Source organism: Lampetra fluviatilis, chromosome 66 (assembly GCF_964198595.1).
Source record: "Lampetra fluviatilis chromosome 66, kcLamFluv1.1, whole genome shotgun sequence".
Taxonomy (NCBI): domain Eukaryota; kingdom Metazoa; phylum Chordata; class Hyperoartia; order Petromyzontiformes; family Petromyzontidae; genus Lampetra; species Lampetra fluviatilis.
The window spans coordinates 3,749,925-3,771,263 of record NC_136340.1 but is presented as its reverse complement, the minus strand read 5'-3'; the positions used below and the strand labels follow the sequence as shown (position 1 = coordinate 3,771,263).

At 57.2% G+C, this 21,339-nt stretch overlaps 1 protein-coding gene across 1 annotated transcript in view; it reads right to left on the bottom strand.

Annotated features, from left to right (window-relative positions):
- Positions 1–5,405: 5,405 nt before the first annotated feature.
- LOC144952250 (ras-related GTP-binding protein A) overlaps positions 5,406–21,339 on the bottom strand; it is a 50,637-nt gene continuing 34,703 nt past the window's right edge. Inside the window, exons 5-9 of the mRNA XM_078882682.1 lie at positions 14,191–14,286; positions 7,872–7,994; positions 6,400–6,491; positions 5,696–5,811; positions 5,406–5,542 (exon numbers count right to left, since the gene is read on the bottom strand). Of these exons, the coding sequence (XP_078738808.1) occupies positions 5,445–5,542; positions 5,696–5,811; positions 6,400–6,491; positions 7,872–7,994; positions 14,191–14,286 (525 nt within the window). The 3' untranslated portion in view covers positions 5,406–5,444. The remainder of the gene's footprint in view (positions 5,543–5,695; positions 5,812–6,399; positions 6,492–7,871; positions 7,995–14,190; positions 14,287–21,339) is intronic.

Below are 21,339 nucleotides of genomic sequence, written 5' to 3'. Positions count from 1 at the left end.
CCGACAGACCTGTTCTTCTGAACACCACCAAGCTTGGCAGCGTATATTTAAGTATATATTTAAGTATATACGCTGCCAAGCCTGGTGGTGCTCATTCAGACGCTGTCTTTCCGACAGACCTGTTCTTCTGAACACCACCAAGCTTGGCAGCGTGTATTTAAGTATATATTTAAGTATATACGCTGAATATTTCAAGTTCCGTGATGAGTGCGGTGAACGCGACACGATGGTCCTTGCTTGATAAACAGCGTCAAGCAGCAGCCCACAGCTTGCCGACCGCTCGGATAGACCTCCTGCTACTCCAACCAGCTGTGACTAAGGCCTAAACCCCACCGTCTTCACCAACCCTTTTCTAAGTCCTATTATTATATTTGTCACCAACTCCGCAATCCGCTGCCTCGCTCCTTTCCCCCTCCTCCTCAATCCCCGCTCTCTCTCTCTCTCGCCATCTTCACTGGAACAACTTCCCCCCTTCCTCCACATGAAGCGGTCCCCTTCGTTCACGAGTTTCCGCTCCTCACTCAACACTCGCTCGTTTTCCCAGAGCTCATCTCACGACCCCTGAATCTCCCCCTCATAACCACCATCGCTACTTTTCCCCTCTTCATATTCTCATGACATGGCGATCACGCATTAACCCCATTCATTCAATACCATCATCATCAGTTTAACACGGAGCAGGCTTTTGCGACCAATATCATCCATAAAACTGGTCAACACACTTCTTCTAGCACAAGGTATTCCAACGGTTTTAATGTAATTTAGGGGTGCTGATTCCAAATCTGGCATCAGTTTTTGTCTATCACATCAGGTTTTTGAGATATCAAATATTGCATTTTCAATAAAAACTGCAGAAGAAAAATATTAAATAAATGTGGATATCTACATAGAATGATATTATAAACACACTATCCTAAAAATACAGCACCGTATTTTAACACTAAAGCAGTCACTGACTCGCAACAACTTGCAATCATAAGTGACAGAGTTAATTTCGGGTAAAATCAATGAAAATGGGGTATGCCGATAGCATAAAAATGAGATGTGATAGAGCAAATCTGAGATCAGATTTGGAATCAGCACCCTGAAATTAGTCTACAACAGCTGCAAAAGTCCAGGCCAGAATTTTTGTTTTTTTGTTGACCAGTGTATAATAGACGATTGTCTGGGGTAGATCGCGTAAATGTGTCGAAACTCGTTGCAAATACTGACGAAACGTCGAACTCAGATTGTAAATGTTGTGGCTTGGCTCTCCAACACACCGCTTACTGCTGTACTGGAAAACTACACTATACACTACACTACTATACACCAGAGGTGGGACAAAGTCATTGTTATGCAAGTCCAAGTCGAGTCGCAAGTCATCAAATTCATGACTCGAGTCTGACTCGAGTCCAAGTCACATGACTCGAGTCCACACCTCTGCTATACACTAGTGCTGTACTAGTATACTACACTATACACTACACTATACACTACTGCTGTACTAGTATACTACACTATACACTACACTACTATACACTACTGCTGTACTAGTATACTACACTATACACTACACTATACACTAGTGCTGTACTAGTATACCACACTATACACTACACTATACACTACTGCTGTACTAGTATACTACACTATACACTACACTATACACTAGTGCTGTACTAGTATACCACACTATACACTACACTATACACTAGTGCTGTACTGGTATACTACACTATACACTAGTGCTGTACTAGTATACTACACTATACACTACACTATACACTACTGCTGTACTGGTATACTACACTATACACTAGTGCTGTACTAGTATACTACACTATACACTACACTATACACTACTGCTGTACTAGTATACTACACTATACACTACACTACTATACACTACTGCTGTACTAGTATACTACACTATACACTACACTATACACTAGTGCTGTACTAGTATACCACACTATACACTACACTATACACTACTGCTGTACTGGTATACTACACTATACACTAGTGCTGTACTAGTATACTACACTATACACTACACTATACACTACTGCTGTACTGGTATACTACACTATACACTACACTACTACACACTAGTGCTGTACTGGTATACTACACTATACACTACACTACTATACACTAGTGCTGTACTAGTATACTACACTATACACTACACTACTATACACTACTGCTGTACTAGTATACTACACTATACACTACACTATACACTAGTGCTGTACTAGTATACTACACTATACACTACACTACTATACACTACTGCTGTACTAGTATACTACACTATACACTACACTATACACTAGTGCTGTACTAGTATACTACACTATACACTACACTACACACTAGTGCTGTACTAGTATACTACACTATACACTACACTACTACACACTAGTGCTGTACTAGTATACTACACTATACACTACACTACACACTAGTGCTGTACTAGTATACTACACTATACACTACACTACTATACACTAGTGCTGTACTAGTATACTACACTATACACTACACTACTATACACTAGTGCTGTACTAGTATACTACACTATACACTACACTACTATACACTAGTGCTGTACTAGTATACTACACTATACACTACACTACACACTAGTGCTGTACTAGTATACTACACTATACACTACACTATTGCTGTACTAGTATACTACACTATACACTACACTATACACTACTGATGTACTAGTATACTACACTATACACTACTGCTGTACTAGTATACTACACTATACACTACACTACTATACACTACTGCTGTACTAGTATACTACACTATACACTACACTATTGCTGTACTAGTATACTACACTATACACTACACTACACACTACTGCTGTACTAGTACACTACACTATACACTACACTACTATACACTACTGCTGTACTAGTATACTACACTATACACTACACTACTATACACTAGTGCTGTACTAGTATACTACACTATACACTACACTACTATACACTAGTGCTGTACTAGTATACTACACTATACACTACACACTACTGCTGTACTAGTATACTACACTATACACTACACTAGTGCTGTACTAGTATACTACACTATACACTACACTACACACTAGTGCTGTACTAGTATACTACACTATACACTACACTACTATACACTACTGCTGTACTAGTATACTACACTATACACTACACTACTATACACTAGTGCTGTACTAGTATACTACACTACTATACACTAGTGCTGTACTAGTATACTACACTATACACTACACTACACTAGTGCTGTACTAGTATACTACACTATACACTACACTACTATACACTAGTGCTGTACTGGTATACTACACTATACACTACACTATACACTAGTGCTGTACTAGTATACTACACTATACACTACACTACTATACACTAGTGCTGTACTAGTATACTACACTATACACTACACTACTATACACTACACACTAGTGCTGTACTAGTATACTACACTATACACTACACTATACACTAGTGCTGTACTAGTATACTACACTATACACTACACTACTATACACTAGTGCTGTACTAGTATACTACACTATACACTACACTACTATACACTACTGCTGTACTAGTATACTACACTACTATACACTACTGCTGTACTAGTGACGAATTGGCCACGTTCTGTTAACGTGACAACCCTCACTGGTTGGCTGTGTCGGGTGGTGTCGGGTTTTAACGACACACCATTGATCTATTTCCGCGATCTAACCCACAAACCCTCTATTATGGAGCATTATCGTCATTTACCGTCATAAATTTTGCTTTCATCATCGATTCACGCATCACAGATTGCCCATTGCTTCCTCTATTTAATTCCCCTCATCACCACCATCACATTCACACACACACACGCACACGTCGTATCGCTCATTCCTTGTAAAGCTCCTTGGTTAAGGAGCAAAATAAATCCCGTTAAGAAAAGATCACGAATAATCGATCATCGTTGGTTGGCAATAATCAATTGTCATCAATCAATCATTTATCACCGTTCATCAATAATCTATCAGTAATTTCATCGTTCATCATCAGTCATCAATCACCACGACGATCACCACCACCAAGTCACGGCACCCGAACTCCGTTCCTGCGACGCGCCCCGAACCTGAACCCGGCCCCCCCCCCCCAAACCGTCGGACAACGCGGCCCAGCGGAGGTCGGGGAGGAAAAAAAATCCACGAGGAGACGGGGAACGGCACAGAAACGTCGGCAACTCTCCCTTTTACTCTCCCACTCCACACAGACCCCCCCCCTACTCCACACAGACCCCCCCCCCCCACTCCACACAGACCCCCCCCCCACTCCACAGACCCCACAGACCCCCCCCCTACTCCACACAGACCCCCCCCCCACCACTCCACACAGACCCCCCCCCTACTCCACACAGACCCCCCCCTACTCCACAGACCCCCCCACCACTCCACACAGACCCCCCCCCCTACTCCACACAGACCCCCCCCCACCACTCCACACAGACGCCCCCCCCACCACTCCACACAGACCCCCCCCCTACTCCACACAGACCCCCCCCCTACTCCACACAGACCCCCCCACCACTCCACACAGACCCCCCCCCTACTCCACACAGACCCCCCCCCCTACTCCACACAGACCCCCCCCCCACTCCACACAGACCCCCCCCCCACTCCACACAGACCCCCCCCCCACCACTCCACACAGACCCCCCCCCCACTCCACACAGACCCCCCCCCCCACTCCACACAGACCCCCCCCCCCCCCACTCCACACAGACCCCCCCCACTCCACACAGACCCCCCCCCACTCCACACAGACCCCCCCCCCCACTCCACACAGACCCCCCCCCCCACTCCACACAGACCCCCCCCCCCACTCCACACAGACCCCCCCCCTCACTCCACACAGACCCCCCCCCCACTCCACACAGACCCCCCCCCACTCCACACAGACCCCCCCCCCCACTCCACACAGACCTCCCCCCCCACTCCACACAGACCCTGAGGGGGTGGGTGGCCAACACCACGCACGCCCGGCCGCCTTTGTCTCCCCAAGTGGCGATGTAGCGCTACACATCGCGCGCCAGGTTACTCGTTTGAGGCCGAGTCGACCTAGGGGGGGAGGCCCGGGACCAGTTCAGATATTCGTCAGCGGTGTTGTTGGTGACCGTAATCACGAATCGAACTTGGGTCTCCGGGTCCATAGCGCAGCGCGCTAACTATTGCACTACCGCTCCTCAACACGGACACACACACACACACGCACGTACACACACACACACACACGCGTACACACGTCACACTCAACCACCACCCCTCTTCTACCCAGGGGCGGTGACCCCCCTCCCCCCCTCTACCGCCCCCCCCCCCCCCGTATCTCCCGTGGCCCCCCATCCACTCCCATTCCCCGGGGGTGTCAGCGCATCATGAGGCTGTGTTTGTGTCCATCCACGCGCTCCAGCTTCTCGAAATGCTTCCGTGCGTTGCGGATGTTGATGAGTGTCGCGGCAGAGGCTGGGGAGACACGGACAGAGGGAGAGAGACACGCAGAGAGGGGCACAGACATAGCGAGTGAGAGAGAGGCACGGACAAAGAGAGAGAGAGAGAGACGGGTCCAACATAATGACAACCAACGCTGCCGTCGCCGCCGCCGCCGCCGCCACTCACGGATGGAGGGGTCTGACATGACGACCATGACGTAGGTGTTGGATGTGAAGACGTCGATGAAGGCCACGAAGTTGGAGTTGCGAACCTCCATGCTCTGGAACGACGCCGCCAGCTTGCTGCGGGGACAGAGACACGGGGGGACACGCAGAGACACGTGTAGACTCGCAGCCTGTCTGAGGCTACACAGGGCAGCTTTGTCTTTGTGGCCTTCGTAGCCGCCGCTGTTGCTACTCGCCCCCCGCCACGAAGTTGGAGTTGCGAACCTCCATGCTCTGGAACGACGCCGCCAGCTTGCTGCGGGGACAGAGACACGGGGGACACGCAGCCTGTCTGAGGCTACACAGGGCAGCTTTGTCTTTGTGGCCTTCGTAGCCGCCGCTGTTGCTACTCGCCAGAGGTGTGGACTCGAGTCATGTGACTTGGACTCGAGTCAGACTCGAGTCATGAATTTGATGACTTGCGACTCGACTTGGACTTGCATAACAATGACTTTGTCCCACCTATGAGATGTGGACTCGAGTCATGTGACTTGGACTCGAGTCAGACTCGAGTCATGAATTTGATGACTTGCGACTCGACTTGGACTTGCATAACAATGACTTTGTCCCACCTCTGCTACTCGCTACTAACAGCACTTGCCCCGACGGTCTGTTAAAGGCTACGCTACGCAGGGGGGGTCTGTGTGTGCGCGTGTGGGACGGTACCTGCAGCTCAGCTTGAACTGCTTGATGATGTTGCTGATCTTCTCGAAGCGATGTACGTCTCTCTGCTGCTTGCACTGGTAGTGGGAGATCACCTGGGTGAGGAGCGGAGGAGGTAGGAGGTGATGTGTATTAGGCTATGTTGGCGCTGTGTGGGACAGCGGTGAGGCTGGTGGTGCTGTGTGGGACAGTGGTGGTGGTGCTGTGTGGGACGGCGGTGAGGGTGGTGGTGCTGTGTGGGACAAGTGGTGAGGCTGGTGGTGGTGCTGTGGGACGACGGTGGTGATGATGGTGGTGCTGTGTGGGACGGCGGTGAGGCTGGTGGTGCTGTGTGGGACGACGGTGAGGCTGGTGGCGCTGTGTGGGACCGTGGTGAGGCTGGTGGTGCTGTGTGGGACAGTGGTGTGGTGGTGCTGTGTGGGACGGCGGTGAGGGTGGTGGTGCTGTGTGGGACAAGTGGTGAGGCTGGTGGTGGTGCTGTGGGACGACGGTGGTGATGATGGTGGTGCTGTGTGGGACGGCGGTGAGGCTGGTGGTGCTGTGTGGGACGACGGTGAGGCTGGTGGCGCTGTGTGGGACCGTGGTGAGGCTGGTGGTGCTGTGTGGGACAGTGGTGTGGTGGTGCTGTGTGGGACGGCGGTGAGGGTGGTGGTGCTGTGTGGGACAAGTGGTGAGGCTGGTGGTGGTGCTGTGGGACGACGGTGGTGATGATGGTGGTGCTGTGTGGGACGGCGGTGAGGCTGGTGGTGCTGTGTGGGACGACGGTGAGGCTGGTGGCGCTGTGTGGGACCGTGGTGAGGCTGGTGGTGCTGTGTGGGACAGTGGTGGTGGTGCTGTGTGGGATGGCGGTGAGGGTGGTGGTGCTGTGTGGGACAAGTGGTGAGGCTGGTGGTGGTGCTGTGGGACGACGGTGGTGATGATGGTGGTGCTGTGTGGGACGGCGGTGAGGCTGGTGGTGCTGTGTGGGACGACGGTGAGGCTGGTGGTGCTGTGTGGGACCGTGGTGAGGCTGGTGGTGCTGTGTGGGACAGTGGTGTGGTGGTGCTGTGTGGGACGGCGGTGAGGGTGGTGGTGCTGTGTGGGACAAGTGGTGAGGCTGGTGGTGGTGCTGTGGGACGACGGTGGTGATGATGGTGGTGCTGTGTGGGGCGGCGGTGAGGCTGGTGGTGCTGTGTGGGACGACGGTGAGGCTGGTGGTGCTGTGTGGGACCGTGGTGAGGCTGGTGGTGCTGTGTGGGACAATGGTGGTAGTGCTGTGTGGGACAGTGGTGAGGCTGGTGGTGCTGTGTGGGACAATGGTGGTGGTGCTGTGTGGGACGACGGTGGTGGTGGTGATGGTGGTGCTGTGTGGGCCGTGGGGAGGATGGTGGTGCTGTGTGGGACGGCGGTGAGGCTGGTGGTGCTGTGTGGGACGGCGGTGAGGCTGGTGGCGCTGTGTGGGACAAGCGGTGAGGCTGGTGGCGCTGTGCGCGTACCAGGAAGGTCGCCTTCTCAAACAGCAGCACCTCGTCGGCGTCGATGATGGTGGCGAAGCTGCAAAGGTTCGTCTCCAGCTGTTGCACGTTGGGGATCAGCTGGTACACAATGCTGGACCACGCCTGCACGCAGTACGCAGGGGGGGGGGTAGAGACACTCACCCATCCACTCACAAACTCACCCACCCGCTCACCAACTCACCCACCCGCTCACCAACTCACCCACCCGCTCACCAACTCACCCACCCGCTCACCAACTCACCCATCCGCTCACAAACTCACCCACCCGCTCACCAACTCACCCATCCACTCACAAACTCACCCACCCACTCACAAACTCACCCACCCACTCACAAACTCACCCACCCGCTCACCAACTCACCCATCCACTCACAAACTCACCCATCCACTCACCAACTCACCCATCCACTCACAAACTCACCCACCCACTCACAAACTCACCCACCCGCTCACCAACTCACCCATCCACTCACAAACTCACCCATCCACTCACCAACTCACCCATCCACTCACAAACTCACCCACCCGCTCACCAACTCACCCATCCACTCACAAACTCACCCACCCACTCACAAACTCACCCACCCACTCACAAACTCACCCATCCACTCACAAACTCACCCATCCACTCACAAACTCACCCACCCGCTCACCAACTCACCCATCCACTCACAAACTCACCCATCCACTCACAAACTCCCCCATCCACTCACAAACTCACCCACCCGCTCACCAACTCACCCATCCACTCACAAACTCACCCATCCACTCACCAACTCACCCATCCACTCACAAACTCACCCACCCACTCACAAACTCACCCACCCACTCACAAACTCACCCACCCGCTCACAAACTCACCCACCCGCTCACAAACTCACCCATCCACTCACAAACTCACCCATCCACTCACCAACTCACCCATCCACTCACAAACTCACCCACCCGCTCACCAACTCACCCATCCACTCACAAACTCACCCATCCACTCACCAACTCACCCATCCACTCACAAACTCACCCACCCGCTCACCAACTCACCCATCCACTCACAAACTCACCCATCCACTCACAAACTCACCCATCCACTCACAAACTCACCCACCCCTCACAAACTCACCCACCCACTCACAAACTCACCCATCCACTCACCAACTCACCCATCCACTCACAAACTCACCCACCCGCTCACCAACTCACCCATCCACTCACAAACTCACCCATCCACTCACAAACTCACCCATCCACTCACAAACTCACCCACCCGCTCACCAACTCACCCATCCACTCACAAACTCACCCATCCACTCACCAACTCACCCATCCACTCACAAACTCACCCACCCACTCACAAACTCACCCACCCACTCACAAACTCACCCACCCGCTCACCAACTCACCCATCCACTCACAAACTCACCCATCCACTCACAAACTCACCCATCCACTCACCAACTCACCCATCCACTCACAAACTCACCCACCCGCTCACCAACTCACCCATCCACTCACAAACTCACCCATCCACTCACCAACTCACCCATCCACTCACAAACTCACCCACCCGCTCACCAACTCACCCATCCACTCACAAACTCACCCATCCACTCACCAACTCACCCATCCACTCACAAACTCACCCACCCGCTCACCAACTCACCCATCCACTCACAAACTCACCCATCCACTCACCAACTCACCCATCCACTCACAAACTCACCCACCCACTCACAAACTCACCCACCCGCTCACCAACTCACCCATCCACTCACAAACTCACCCATCCACTCACCAACTCACCCATCCACTCACAAACTCACCCACCCGCTCACCAACTCACCCATCCACTCACAAACTCACCCATCCACTCACCAACTCACCCATCCACTCACAAACTCACCCACCCGCTCACCAACTCACCCATCCACTCACAAACTCACCCATCCACTCACCAACTCACCCATCCACTCACAAACTCACCCACCCGCTCACCAACTCACCCATCCACTCACAAACTCACCCATCCACTCACCAACTCACCCATCCACTCACAAACTCACCCATCCACTCACCAACTCACCCATCCACTCACAAACTCACCCACCCGCTCACCAACTCACCCATCCACTCACAAACTCACCCACCCGCTCACCAACTCACCCATCCACTCACAAACTCACCCATCCACTCACCAACTCACCCATCCACTCACAAACTCACCCACCCGCTCACCAACTCACCCATCCACTCACAAACTCACCCATCCACTCACCAACTCACCCATCCACTCACAAACTCACCCACCCGCTCACCAACTCACCCATCCACTCACAAACTCACCCATCCACTCACCAACTGACCCATCAACTCACAAACTCACCCACCCGCTCACCAACTCACCCATCCACTCACAAACTCACCCATCCACTCACCAACTCACCCATCCACTCACCAACTCACCCATCCACTCACAAACTCACCCACCCGCTCACAAACTCACCCATCCACTCACCAACTCACCCATCCACTCACAAACTCACCCACCCACTCACAAACTCACCCACCCGCTCACCAACTCACCCATCCACTCACAAACTCACCCACCCGCTCACCAACTCACCCATCCACTCACAAACTCACCCATCCACTCACCAACTCACCCATCCACTCACAAACTCACCCACCCGCACACCAACTCACCCATCCACTCACCAACTCACCCATCCACTCACAAACTCACCCACCCGCTCACCAACTCACCCATCCGCTCACAAACTCACCCATCCACTCACCAACTCACCCATCCACTCACCAACTCACCCATCCACTCACAAACTCACCCACCCGCTCACCAACTCACCCATCCACTCACAAACTCACCCATCCACTCACCAACTCACCCATCCACTCACAAACTCACCCACCCGCTCACCAACTCACCCATCCACTCACAAACTCACCCATCCACTCACCAACTCACCCATCCACTCACAAACTCACCCACCCGCTCACCAACTCACCCATCCACTCACAAACTCACCCATCCACTCACCAACTCACCCATCCACTCACAAACTCACCCATCCACTCACCAACTCACCCATCCACTCACAAACTCACCCACCCGCTCACCAACTCACCCATCCACTCACAAACTCACCCACCCGCTCACCAACTCACCCATCCACTCACAAACTCACCCATCCACTCACCAACTCACCCATCCACTCACAAACTCACCCACCCGCTCACCAACTCACCCATCCACTCACAAACTCACCCATCCACTCACCAACTCACCCATCCACTCACAAACTCACCCACCCGCTCACCAACTCACCCATCCACTCACAAACTCACCCATCTACTCACCAACTGACCCATCCACTCACAAACTCACCCACCCGCTCACCAACTCACCCATCCACTCACAAACTCACCCATCCACTCACCAACTCACCCATCCACTCACCAACTCACCCATCCACTCACAAACTCACCCACCCGCTCACAAACTCACCCATCCACTCACCAACTCACCCATCCACTCACAAACTCACCCACCCACTCACAAACTCACCCACCCGCTCACCAACTCACCCATCCACTCACAAACTCACCCACCCGCTCACCAACTCACCCATCCACTCACAAACTCACCCATCCACTCACCAACTCACCCATCCACTCACAAACTCACCCACCCGCACACCAACTCACCCATCCACTCACAAACTCACCCATCCACTCACCAATCACCCATCCACTCACAAACTCACCCACCCGCTCACCAACTCACCCATCCACTCACAAACTCACCCATCCACTCACCAACTGACCCATCCACTCACAAACTCACCCACCCGCTCACCAACTCACCCATCCACTCACAAACTCACCCATCCACTCACCAACTCACCCATCCACTCACAAACTCACCCACCCGCTCACAAACTCACCCATCCACTCACCAACTCACCCACCCACTCACAAACTCACCCACCCACTCACAAACTCACCCACACCGCTCACCAACTCACCCATCCCTCTCACAAACTCACCCATCCACTCACCAACTCACCCATCCACTCACAAACTCACCCATCCACTCACCAACTCACCCATCCACTCACAAACTCACCCATCCACTCACAAACTCACCCATCCACTCACCAACTCACCCACCCACTCACAAACTCACCCACCCGCTCACCAACTCACCCATCCGCTCACAAACTCACCCATCCACTCACCAACTCACCCATCCACTCACCAACTCACCCATCCACTCACAAACTCACCCACCCGCTCACCAACTCACCCATCCACTCACCAACTCACCCATCCACTCACAAACTCACCCACCCGCTCACCAACTCACCCATCCACTCACAAACTCACCCATCCACTCACCAACTCACCCATCCACTCACAAACTCACCCACCCGCTCACCAACTCACCCATCCACTCACAAACTCACCCATCCACTCACCAACTCACCCATCCACTCACAAACTCACCCATCCACTCACCAACTCACCCATCCACTCACAAACTCACCCATCCACTCACCAACTCACCCATCCACTCACAAACTCACCCATCCACTCACCAACTCACCCATCCACTCACAAACTCACCCATCCACTCACAAACTCACCCATCCACTCACCAACTGACCCATCCACTCACAAACTCACCCATCCACTCACCAACTCACCCATCCACTCACAAACTCACCCACCCGCTCACCAACTCACCCATCCACTCACAAACTCACCCACCCGCTCACCAACTCACCCATCCACTCACAAACTCACCCATCCACTCACCAACTCACCCATCCACTCACAAACTCACCCATCCACTCACCAACTCACCCATCCACTCACAAACTCACCCATCCACTCACCAACTCACCCATCCACTCACAAACTCACCCATCCACTCACCAACTCACCCATCCACTCACAAACTCACCCATCCACTCACAAACTCACCCATCCACTCACCAACTGACCCATCCACTCACAAACTCACCCATCCACTCACCAACTCACCCATCCACTCACAAACTCACCCACCCGCTCACCAACTCACCCATCCACTCACAAACTCACCCATCCACTCACAAACTCACCCATCCACTCACCAACTCACCCACCCACTCACAAACTCACCCACCCGCTCACCAACTCACCCATCCGCTCACAAACTCACCCATCCACTCACCAACTCACCCATCCACTCACCAACTCACCCATCCACTCACAAACTCACCCACCCGCTCACCAACTCACCCATCCACTCACCAACTCACCCATCCACTCACAAACTCACCCACCCGCTCACCAACTCACCCCATCCACTCACAAACTCACCCATCCACTCACCAACTCACCCATCCACTCACAAACTCACCCACCCGCTCACCAACTCACCCATCCACTCACAAACTCACCCATCCACTCACCAACTCACCCATCCACTCACAAACTCACCCATCCACTCACCAACTCACCCATCCACTCACAAACTCACCCATCCACTCACCAACTCACCCATCCACTCACAAACTCACCCATCCACTCACCAACTCACCCATCCACTCACAAACTCACCCATCCACTCACAAACTCACCCATCCACTCACCAACTGACCCATCCACTCACAAACTCACCCATCCACTCACCAACTCACCCATCCACTCACAAACTCACCCACACCACCACCCCATCCCTCACACCACCCCGCTCACCAACTCACCCATCCACTCACAAACTCACCCACCCGCTCACCAACTCACCCATCCACTCACAAACTCACCCATCCACTCACAAACTCACCCATCCACTCACCAACTCACCCATCACTCACAAACTCACCCATCCACTCACCAACTCACCCATCCACTCACAAACTCACCCATCCACTCACCAACTCACCCATCCACTCACAAACTCACCCATCCACTCACCAACTCACCCATCCACTCACAAACTCACCCATCCACTCACAAACTCACCCATCCACTCACCAACTGACCCATCCACTCACAAACTCACCCATCCACTCACCAACTCACCCATCCACTCACAAACTCACCCACCCGCTCACCAACTCACCCATCCACTCACAAACTCACCCATCCACTCACCAACTCACCCACCCACCCCCCACCCACAATCGCTCATCCACCCACCCCACTTACCCACTCGTGAACACAATCACTCACTCACTTGCACACTCTCACTCACCACCCACCCAACGACAAACCCACCCACCCTCCCGCCCACCTTGTAGAGGGTCTCGTCCCAGATGGAGGTGCGGAAGCAGCTACAGTCGAGTGGCCGAGAAAACCTCTTGAGGTCCTCCTCCCTCTGGTGGAAGATCTGGGGACGACATCACCACACTCGCAATCATCATCATCATCACAATCACCACGACAACCACCACCGTAACCACAACCATTGTCACCACAACCATCATCATAGTCACGACCAGTACAACTACCACCATCATCCACCACCACCACCACCACCATCGTCATCACCACCGTAACCACCACCATCACCACCACCAGTCTTCCCCCGCACAGTGCATCCTCACCAGCTCCCTCTGGTCATCCATTACCCCCCCGCGTCTCCCCCTCCACCGTCTCCCCCCCGTCTCCACCCCCGTCTCCACCCACCGTCTCCCCCCCCCGCGTCTTCCCCCCCCCCCCCCGCGTCTTCCCCCCCCCCCCCCGCGTCTCCTCCCCCCCCCCCGCGTCTCCCCCCCCCCGCGTCTCCCACCCCCCCGCGTCTCCCCCCCCCCCGCGTCTCCCACCCCCCCGCGTCTCCCCCCACCCGCGTCTCCCACCCCCCCGCGTCTCCCCCCCCCCCGCGTCTCCCCCCCCCCCGCGTCTCCCCCCCCCCGCGTCTCCCACCCCCCCCGCGTCTCCCCCCCCCCCGCGTCTCCTCCCCCCCCCCGCGTCTCCCCCCCCCCCCGCGTCTCCCCCCCCCCCGCGTCTCCACCCCCGCGTCTTCCCCCCCCCCCCCCGCGTCTCCTCCCCCCCCCCCCCGCGTCTCCCCCCCCCCCCGCGTCTCCCCCCCCCCCCGCGTCTCCCCCCCCCCCCCCGCGTCTCCCCCCCCCCCCGCGTCTCCCCCCCCCCCCGCGTCTCCCCCCCCCCCCGCGTCTCCCCCCCCCCGCGTCTCCCCCCCCCCGCGTCTCCCCCCCCCCGCGTCTCCCCCCCCCCCCCCGCGTCTCCCCCCCCCCCCCCGCGTCTCCCCCCCCCCCCGCGTCTCCCCACCCCCGCGTCTCCCCCCCCCCCGCGTCTCCCCCCCCCCCCCCCCGCGTCTCCCCCCCCCCCGCGTCTCCCCCACCCCCGCGTCTCCCCCCACCCGCGTCTCCCCCCCCCGCGTCTCCCCCCCCCGCGTCTCCCCCCCCCCGCGTCTCCCCCCCCCCGCGTCTCCCCCCCCCGCGTCTCCCCCCCCCCGCGTCTCCCCCCCCGCGTCTCCCCCCCCGCGTCTCCCCCCACCCGCGTCTCCCCCCCCGCGTCTCCCCCCCCCCGCGTCTCCCCCCCCCCCGCGTCTCCCCCCCCCCCGCGTCTCCCCCCCCCGCGTCTCCCCCCCCCCGCGTCTCCCCCCCCGCGTCTCCCCCCCCCCCGCGTCTCCCCCCCCCCCCGCGTCTCCTCCCCCGCGTCTCCCCCCCCCCCCGCGTCTCCCCCCCCCCGCGTCTCCCCCCCCCCGCGTCTCCCCCCCCCCGCGTCTCCCCCCCCGCGTCTCCCCCCCCGCGTCTCCCCCCACCCGCGTCTCCCCCCCCGCGTCTCCCCCCCCCCGCGTCTCCCCCCCCCCCGCGTCTCCCCCCCCCCCCGCGTCTCCCCCCCCGCGTCTCCCCCCCCCCGCGTCTCCCCCCCCCGCGTCTCCCCCCCCCCCGCGTCTCCCCCCCCCCCGCGTCTCCTCCCCCGCGTCTCCCCCCCCCCGCGTCTCCCCCCCCCGCGTCTCCCCCCCCCCCGCGTCTCCCCGCCCCCGCGTCTCCCCCCCCCCCGCGTCTCCCCCCCCCCGCGTCTCCCCCCCCCCGCGTCTCCCCCCCACCCGCGTCTCCCCCCACCCGCGTCTCCCACCCCCCACCCCCGGCGTGTGCTCACCAGCTCCCGCTGGTCCTCCTGCACGAGGTCCATCTTGTGCACGAGGCAGAAGACGCGCGCCTCGGGCGAGTTCTGCAGGATGGCCTCCAGGCAGGACTGGTAGTAGTGCATGTCCTTGTCCAGCTCGCGGCTCTCCACGTCAAACACGTAGATCAGCACCTCCACCGAGCGGAAGATGCTGTCCCGCTGGCTCGCAAAGTAGTTCTCCATGAAGGTGTCCTGCCTGGTGGCCACGACGAGGAGGAGAGGGGTAGGGTCGGGTGGCGAGCGGAGCGTGACGAGTTTCAAGTGTGTGGCGGGGGAAGTGTGTGGCAGGGTAAGTGTGTGGCAAGGGTGTGTGACAGGGGAAGTGTGTGACAGGGTGAGTGTGTGACAGGGTGAGTGTGTGGCAGGGTGAGTGTGTGGCAGGGTGAGTGTGTGGCAGGGTAAGTGTGTGACAGGGTAAGTGTGTGACAGGGTAAGTGTGTGGCAGGGTGAGTGTGTGACAGGGTGTGTGACAGGGGAAGTGTGTGGCAGGGTGAGTGTGTGGCAGGGTAAGTGTGTGACAGGGTGTGTGACAGGGTGAGTGTGTGGCAGGGTAAGTGTGTGACAGGGTGTGTGACAGGGTGAGTGTGTGGCAGGGTAAGTGTGTGACAGGGGAAGTGTGTGGCAGGTTAAGTGTGTGGCAGGGTAAGTGTGTGACAGGGCGAGTGTGTGGCAGGGTAAGTGTGTGGCAGGGTGTGTGACAGGGTGAGTGTGTGACAGGGTGAGTGTGTGACAGGGTGAGTGTGTGACAGGGTAAGTGTGTGGCAGGGTAAGTGTGTGGCAGGGTAAGTGTGTGACAGGGTGAGTGTGTGGCAGGGTAAGTGTGTGACAGGGTGAGTGTGTGACAGGGTAAGTGTGTGACAGGGTGAGTGTGTGGCAGGGTAAGTGTGTGGCAGGGTAAGTGTGTGACAGGGTGAGTGTGTGGCAGGGTAAGTGTGTGGCAGGGTGTGTGACAGGGTGAGTGTGTGACAGGGTGAGTGTGTGACAGGGTAAGTGTGTGGCAGGGTGTGTGTGTGACAGGGTAAGTGTGTGACAGGGTGAGTGTGTGGCAGGGGAAGTGTGTGACAGGGGAAGTGTGTGGCAGGGTAAGTGTGTGGCAGGGGAAGTGTGTGACAGGGTGAGTGTGTGGCAGGGTGAGTGTGTGGCAGGGTGAGTGTGTGGCAGGGTAAGTGTGTGGCAGGGTAAGTGTGTGACAGGGTAAGTGTGTGGCAGGGTAAGTGTGTGGCAGGGCAAGTGTGTGGCAGGGTGAGTGTGTGACAGGGTGTGTGACAGGGTGAGTGTGTGGCAGGGTAAGTGTGTGACAGGGTGTGTGACAGGGTGAGTGTGTGGCAGGGTAAGTGTGTGACAGGGTGTGTGACAGGGTGAGTGTGTGGCAGGGTAAGTGTGTGACAGGGAAGTGTGTGGCAGGTTAAGTGTGTGGCAGGGTAAGTGTGTGACAGGGCGAGTGTGTGGCAGGGTAAGTGTGTGGCAGGGTGTGTGACAGGGTGAGTGTGTGACAGGGTGAGTGTGTGACAGGGTGAGTGTGTGACAGGGTAAGTGTGTGGCAGGGTAAGTGTGTGACAGGGTGAGTGTGTGACAGGGTAAGTGTGTGACAGGGTGAGTGTGTGGCAGGGTAAGTGTGTGGCAGGGTAAGTGTGTGACAGGGTGAGTGTGTGACAGGGTAAGTGTGTGACAGGGTGAGTGTGTGGCAGGGTAAGTGTGTGACAGGGTGAGTGTGTGGCAGGGTAAGTGTGTGACAGGGTGAGTGTGTGACAGGGTAAGTGTGTGACAGGGTGAGTGTGTGGCAGGGTAAGTGTGTGGCAGGGTAAGTGTGTGACAGGGTGAGTGTGTGGCAGGGTAAGTGTGTGGCAGGGTGTGTGACAGGGTGAGTGTGTGACAGGGTGAGTGTGTGACAGGGTAAGTGTGTGGCAGGGTGTGTGTGTGACAGGGTAAGTGTTGTGACAGGGGAGTGTGTGGCAGGGGAAGTGTGTGACAGGGAAGTGTGTGGCAGGGTAGTGTGTGGCAGGGAAGTGTGTGACAGGGTGAGTGTGTGGCAGGGTGAGTGTGTGGCAGGGTGAGTGTGTGGCAGGGTAAGTGTGTGGCAGGGTAAGTGTGTGACAGGGTAAGTGTGTGGCAGGGTGAGTGTGTGGCAGGGTAAGTGTGTGGCAGGGTGAGTGTGTGGCAGGGTAAGTGTGTGGCAGGGTAAGTGTGTGGCAGGGTAAGTGTGTGGCAGGGTAAGTGTGTGACAGGGTGAGTGTGTGGGAGGGTAAGTGTGTGGCAGGGTGAGTGTGTGGCAGGGTGAGTGTGTGGCAGGGTAAGTGTGTGACAGGGTGAGTGTGTGGCAGGGTAAGTGTGTGACAGGGTGAGTGTGTGGCAGGGTGAGTGTGTGGCAGGGTAAGTGTGTGGCAGGGTAAGTGTGTGACAGGGTAAGTGTGTGGCAGGGTGAGTGTGTGGCAGGGTAAGTGTGTGACAGGGTAAGTGTGTGGCAGGGTAAGTGTGTGACAGGGTAAGTGTGTGGCAGGGTAAGTGTGTGGCAGGGGAAGTGTGTGACAGGGTGAGTGTGTGGCAGGGTGAGTGTGTGGCAGGGTAAGTGTGTGGCAGGGTAAGTGTGTGGCAGGGTAAGTGTGTGGCAGGGTAAGTGTGTGGCAGGGGAAGTGTGTGGCAGGGTAAGTGTGTGACAGGGTAAGTGTGTGGCAGGGGAAGTGTGTGACAGGGTGAGTGTGTGGCAGGGTGAGTGTGTGGCAGGGTAAGTGTGTGGCAGGGTGAGTGTGTGGCAGGGTAAGTGTGTGGCAGGGGAAGTGTGTGACAGGGTGAGTGTGTGGCAGGGGAAGTGTGTGGCAGGGTGAGTGTGTGGCAGGGGAAGTGTGTGACAGGGGAAGTGTGTGGCAGGGTGAGTGTGTGGCAGGGTGAGTGTGTGGCAGGGTAAGTGTGTGGCAGGGTGAGTGTGTGGCAGGGTAAGTGTGTGGCAGGGGAAGTGTGTGACAGGGTGAGTGTGTGGCAGGGGAAGTGTGTGGCAGGGTGAGTGTGTGGCAGGGTAAGTGTGTGGCAGGGGAAGTGTGTGGCAGGGTGAGTGTGTGGCAGGGGAAGTGTGTGACAGGGGAAGTGTGTGGCAGGGTGAGTGTGTGGCAGGGGAAGTGTGTGACAGGGGAAGTGTGTGGCAGGGTAAGTATGTGGCAGGGTAAGTGTGTGGCAGGGTAAGTGTGTGGCAGGGTAAGTGTGTGGCAGGGGAAGTGTGTGACAGGGTGAGTGTGTGGCAGGGTAAGTGTGTGGCAGGGTGAGTGTGTGGCAGGGGGAAGTGTGTGACAGGGTGAGTGTGTGGCAGGGTAAGTGTGTGGCAGGGTAAGTGTGTGGCAGGGGAAGTGTGTGGCAGGGTAAGTATGTGGCAGGGTAAGTGTGTGGCAGGGTGAGTGTGTGGCAGGGGAAGTGTGTGACAGGGTGAGTGTGTGGCAGGGGAAGTGTGTGGCAGGGTGAGTGTGTGGCAGGGGAAGTGTGTGACAGGGGAAGTGTGTGGCAGGGTGAGTGTGTGGCAGGGGAAGTGTGTGACAGGGGAAGTGTGTGGCAGGGTAAGTGTGCGACGAAGAGGCGAGCGAGTGCGACGATGTGAGCGAGGCCAAGTGTGACGAGGTGGTGAGTGAGGTGGTGAGTGAGGTGGTGAGTGACGTGGTGAGTGAGAGGTGGTTAGTGAGTGTGAGGTGGTGAGTGTGACGAGGTGGTGAGTGACGTGGTGAGTGAGAGGTGGCTCGTGTAACGAGGTGAGCGTGACGAGATGTCCACTGTGGTGAGTGTGACGAGGTGGCCACTGTGAGGAGTGCGAGGTGGTGAGTGTGACGAGGTGGTGAGTGACGTGGTGAGTGCGAGGTGGTTCTTGTGATGACGAGGTGGTTCATGTGGCGATTGTGAGGAGGTGGGCGAGTGAGCCTCACCCGCCGCAGTCCCACAGGTTGAGGACCAGGTTGCCGAGGAATCTCACGTGGGAGTGTTCAACATCGACTACACGCACAGTCACACGCACAGTCACACAAAGGTCCCCCGTACAGCCTTTAACAGCCTGTCGAGGCAAGTCAGTCTCGCGCACTCGGTCTCGCGCACTCGGTCTCGCGCACTCGGTCTCGCGCACTCGGTCTCGCGCACTCGGTCTCGCGCACTCGGTCTCGCGCACTCGGTCTCGCGCACTCGGTCTCGCGCACTCGGTCTCGCGCACTCGGTCTCGCGCACTCGGTCTCGCGCACTCGGTCTCGCGCACTTCGGTCTCGCGCACTCGGTCTCGCGCACTCGGTCTCACGCACTCAGTCACGCGCACTCGGTCTCACGCACTCGGTCTCGCGCACTCAGTCTCGGCGCACTTCGGTCTCGCGCACTCGGTCTCACGCACTCGGTCTCGCGCGCTCAGTCTCGCGCGCTCAGTCACGCGCGCTCAGTCTCGCGCGCTCAGTCTCGCGCGCTCAGTCTCGCGCGCTCAGTCTCGCGCACTCAGTCTCGCGCACTCAGTCTCGCGCACTCAGTCTCGCGCACTCAGTCTCGCGCACTCAGTCTCGCGCACTCAGTCTCGCGCACTCAGTCTCGCGCACTCAGTCTCGCGCACTCAGTCACGCGCACTCGGTCTCGCGCACTCGGTCTCGCGCACTCGGTCTCGCGCACTCGGTCTCGCGCACTCGGTCTCGCGCACTCGGTCTCGCGCACTCGGTCTCGCGCACTCGGTCTCGCGCACTCGGTCTCGCGCACTCGGTCTCGCGCACTTCGGTCTCGCGCACTCGGTCTCGCGCACTCGGTCTCGCGCACCTCGGTCTCGCGCACTCGGTCTCGCGCACTCGGTCTCGCGCACTCGGTCTCAGCGCACTTCGGTCTCGCGCACTCGGTCTCGCGCACTCGGTCTCGCGCACTCGGTCTCGCGCACTTCGGTCTCGCGCACTCGGTCTCGCGCACTCGGTCTCGCGCACTCGGTCTCGCGCACTCGGTCTCGCGCACTCGGTCTCGCGCACATCGGTCTCGCGCACATCGGTCTCGCGCACATCGGTCTCGCGCACCTCGGTCTCGCGCACCTCGGTCTCGCGCACTCGGTCTCGCGCACTCGGTCTCGCGCACTCGGTCTCGCGCACTCGGTCTCGCGCACTCGGTCTCGCGCACATCGGTCTCGCGCACATCGGTCTCGCGCACATCGGTCTCGCGCGACTCGGTCTCACGCGCGCTCGGTCCTCTCGCGCGCTCAGTCACGCGCGCTCAGTCTCGCGCGCTCGGTCTCGCGCGCTCAGTCTCGCGCGCTCAGTCTCGCGCCACTCAGTCTCGCGCACTCAGTCTCGCGCACTCAGTCTCGCGC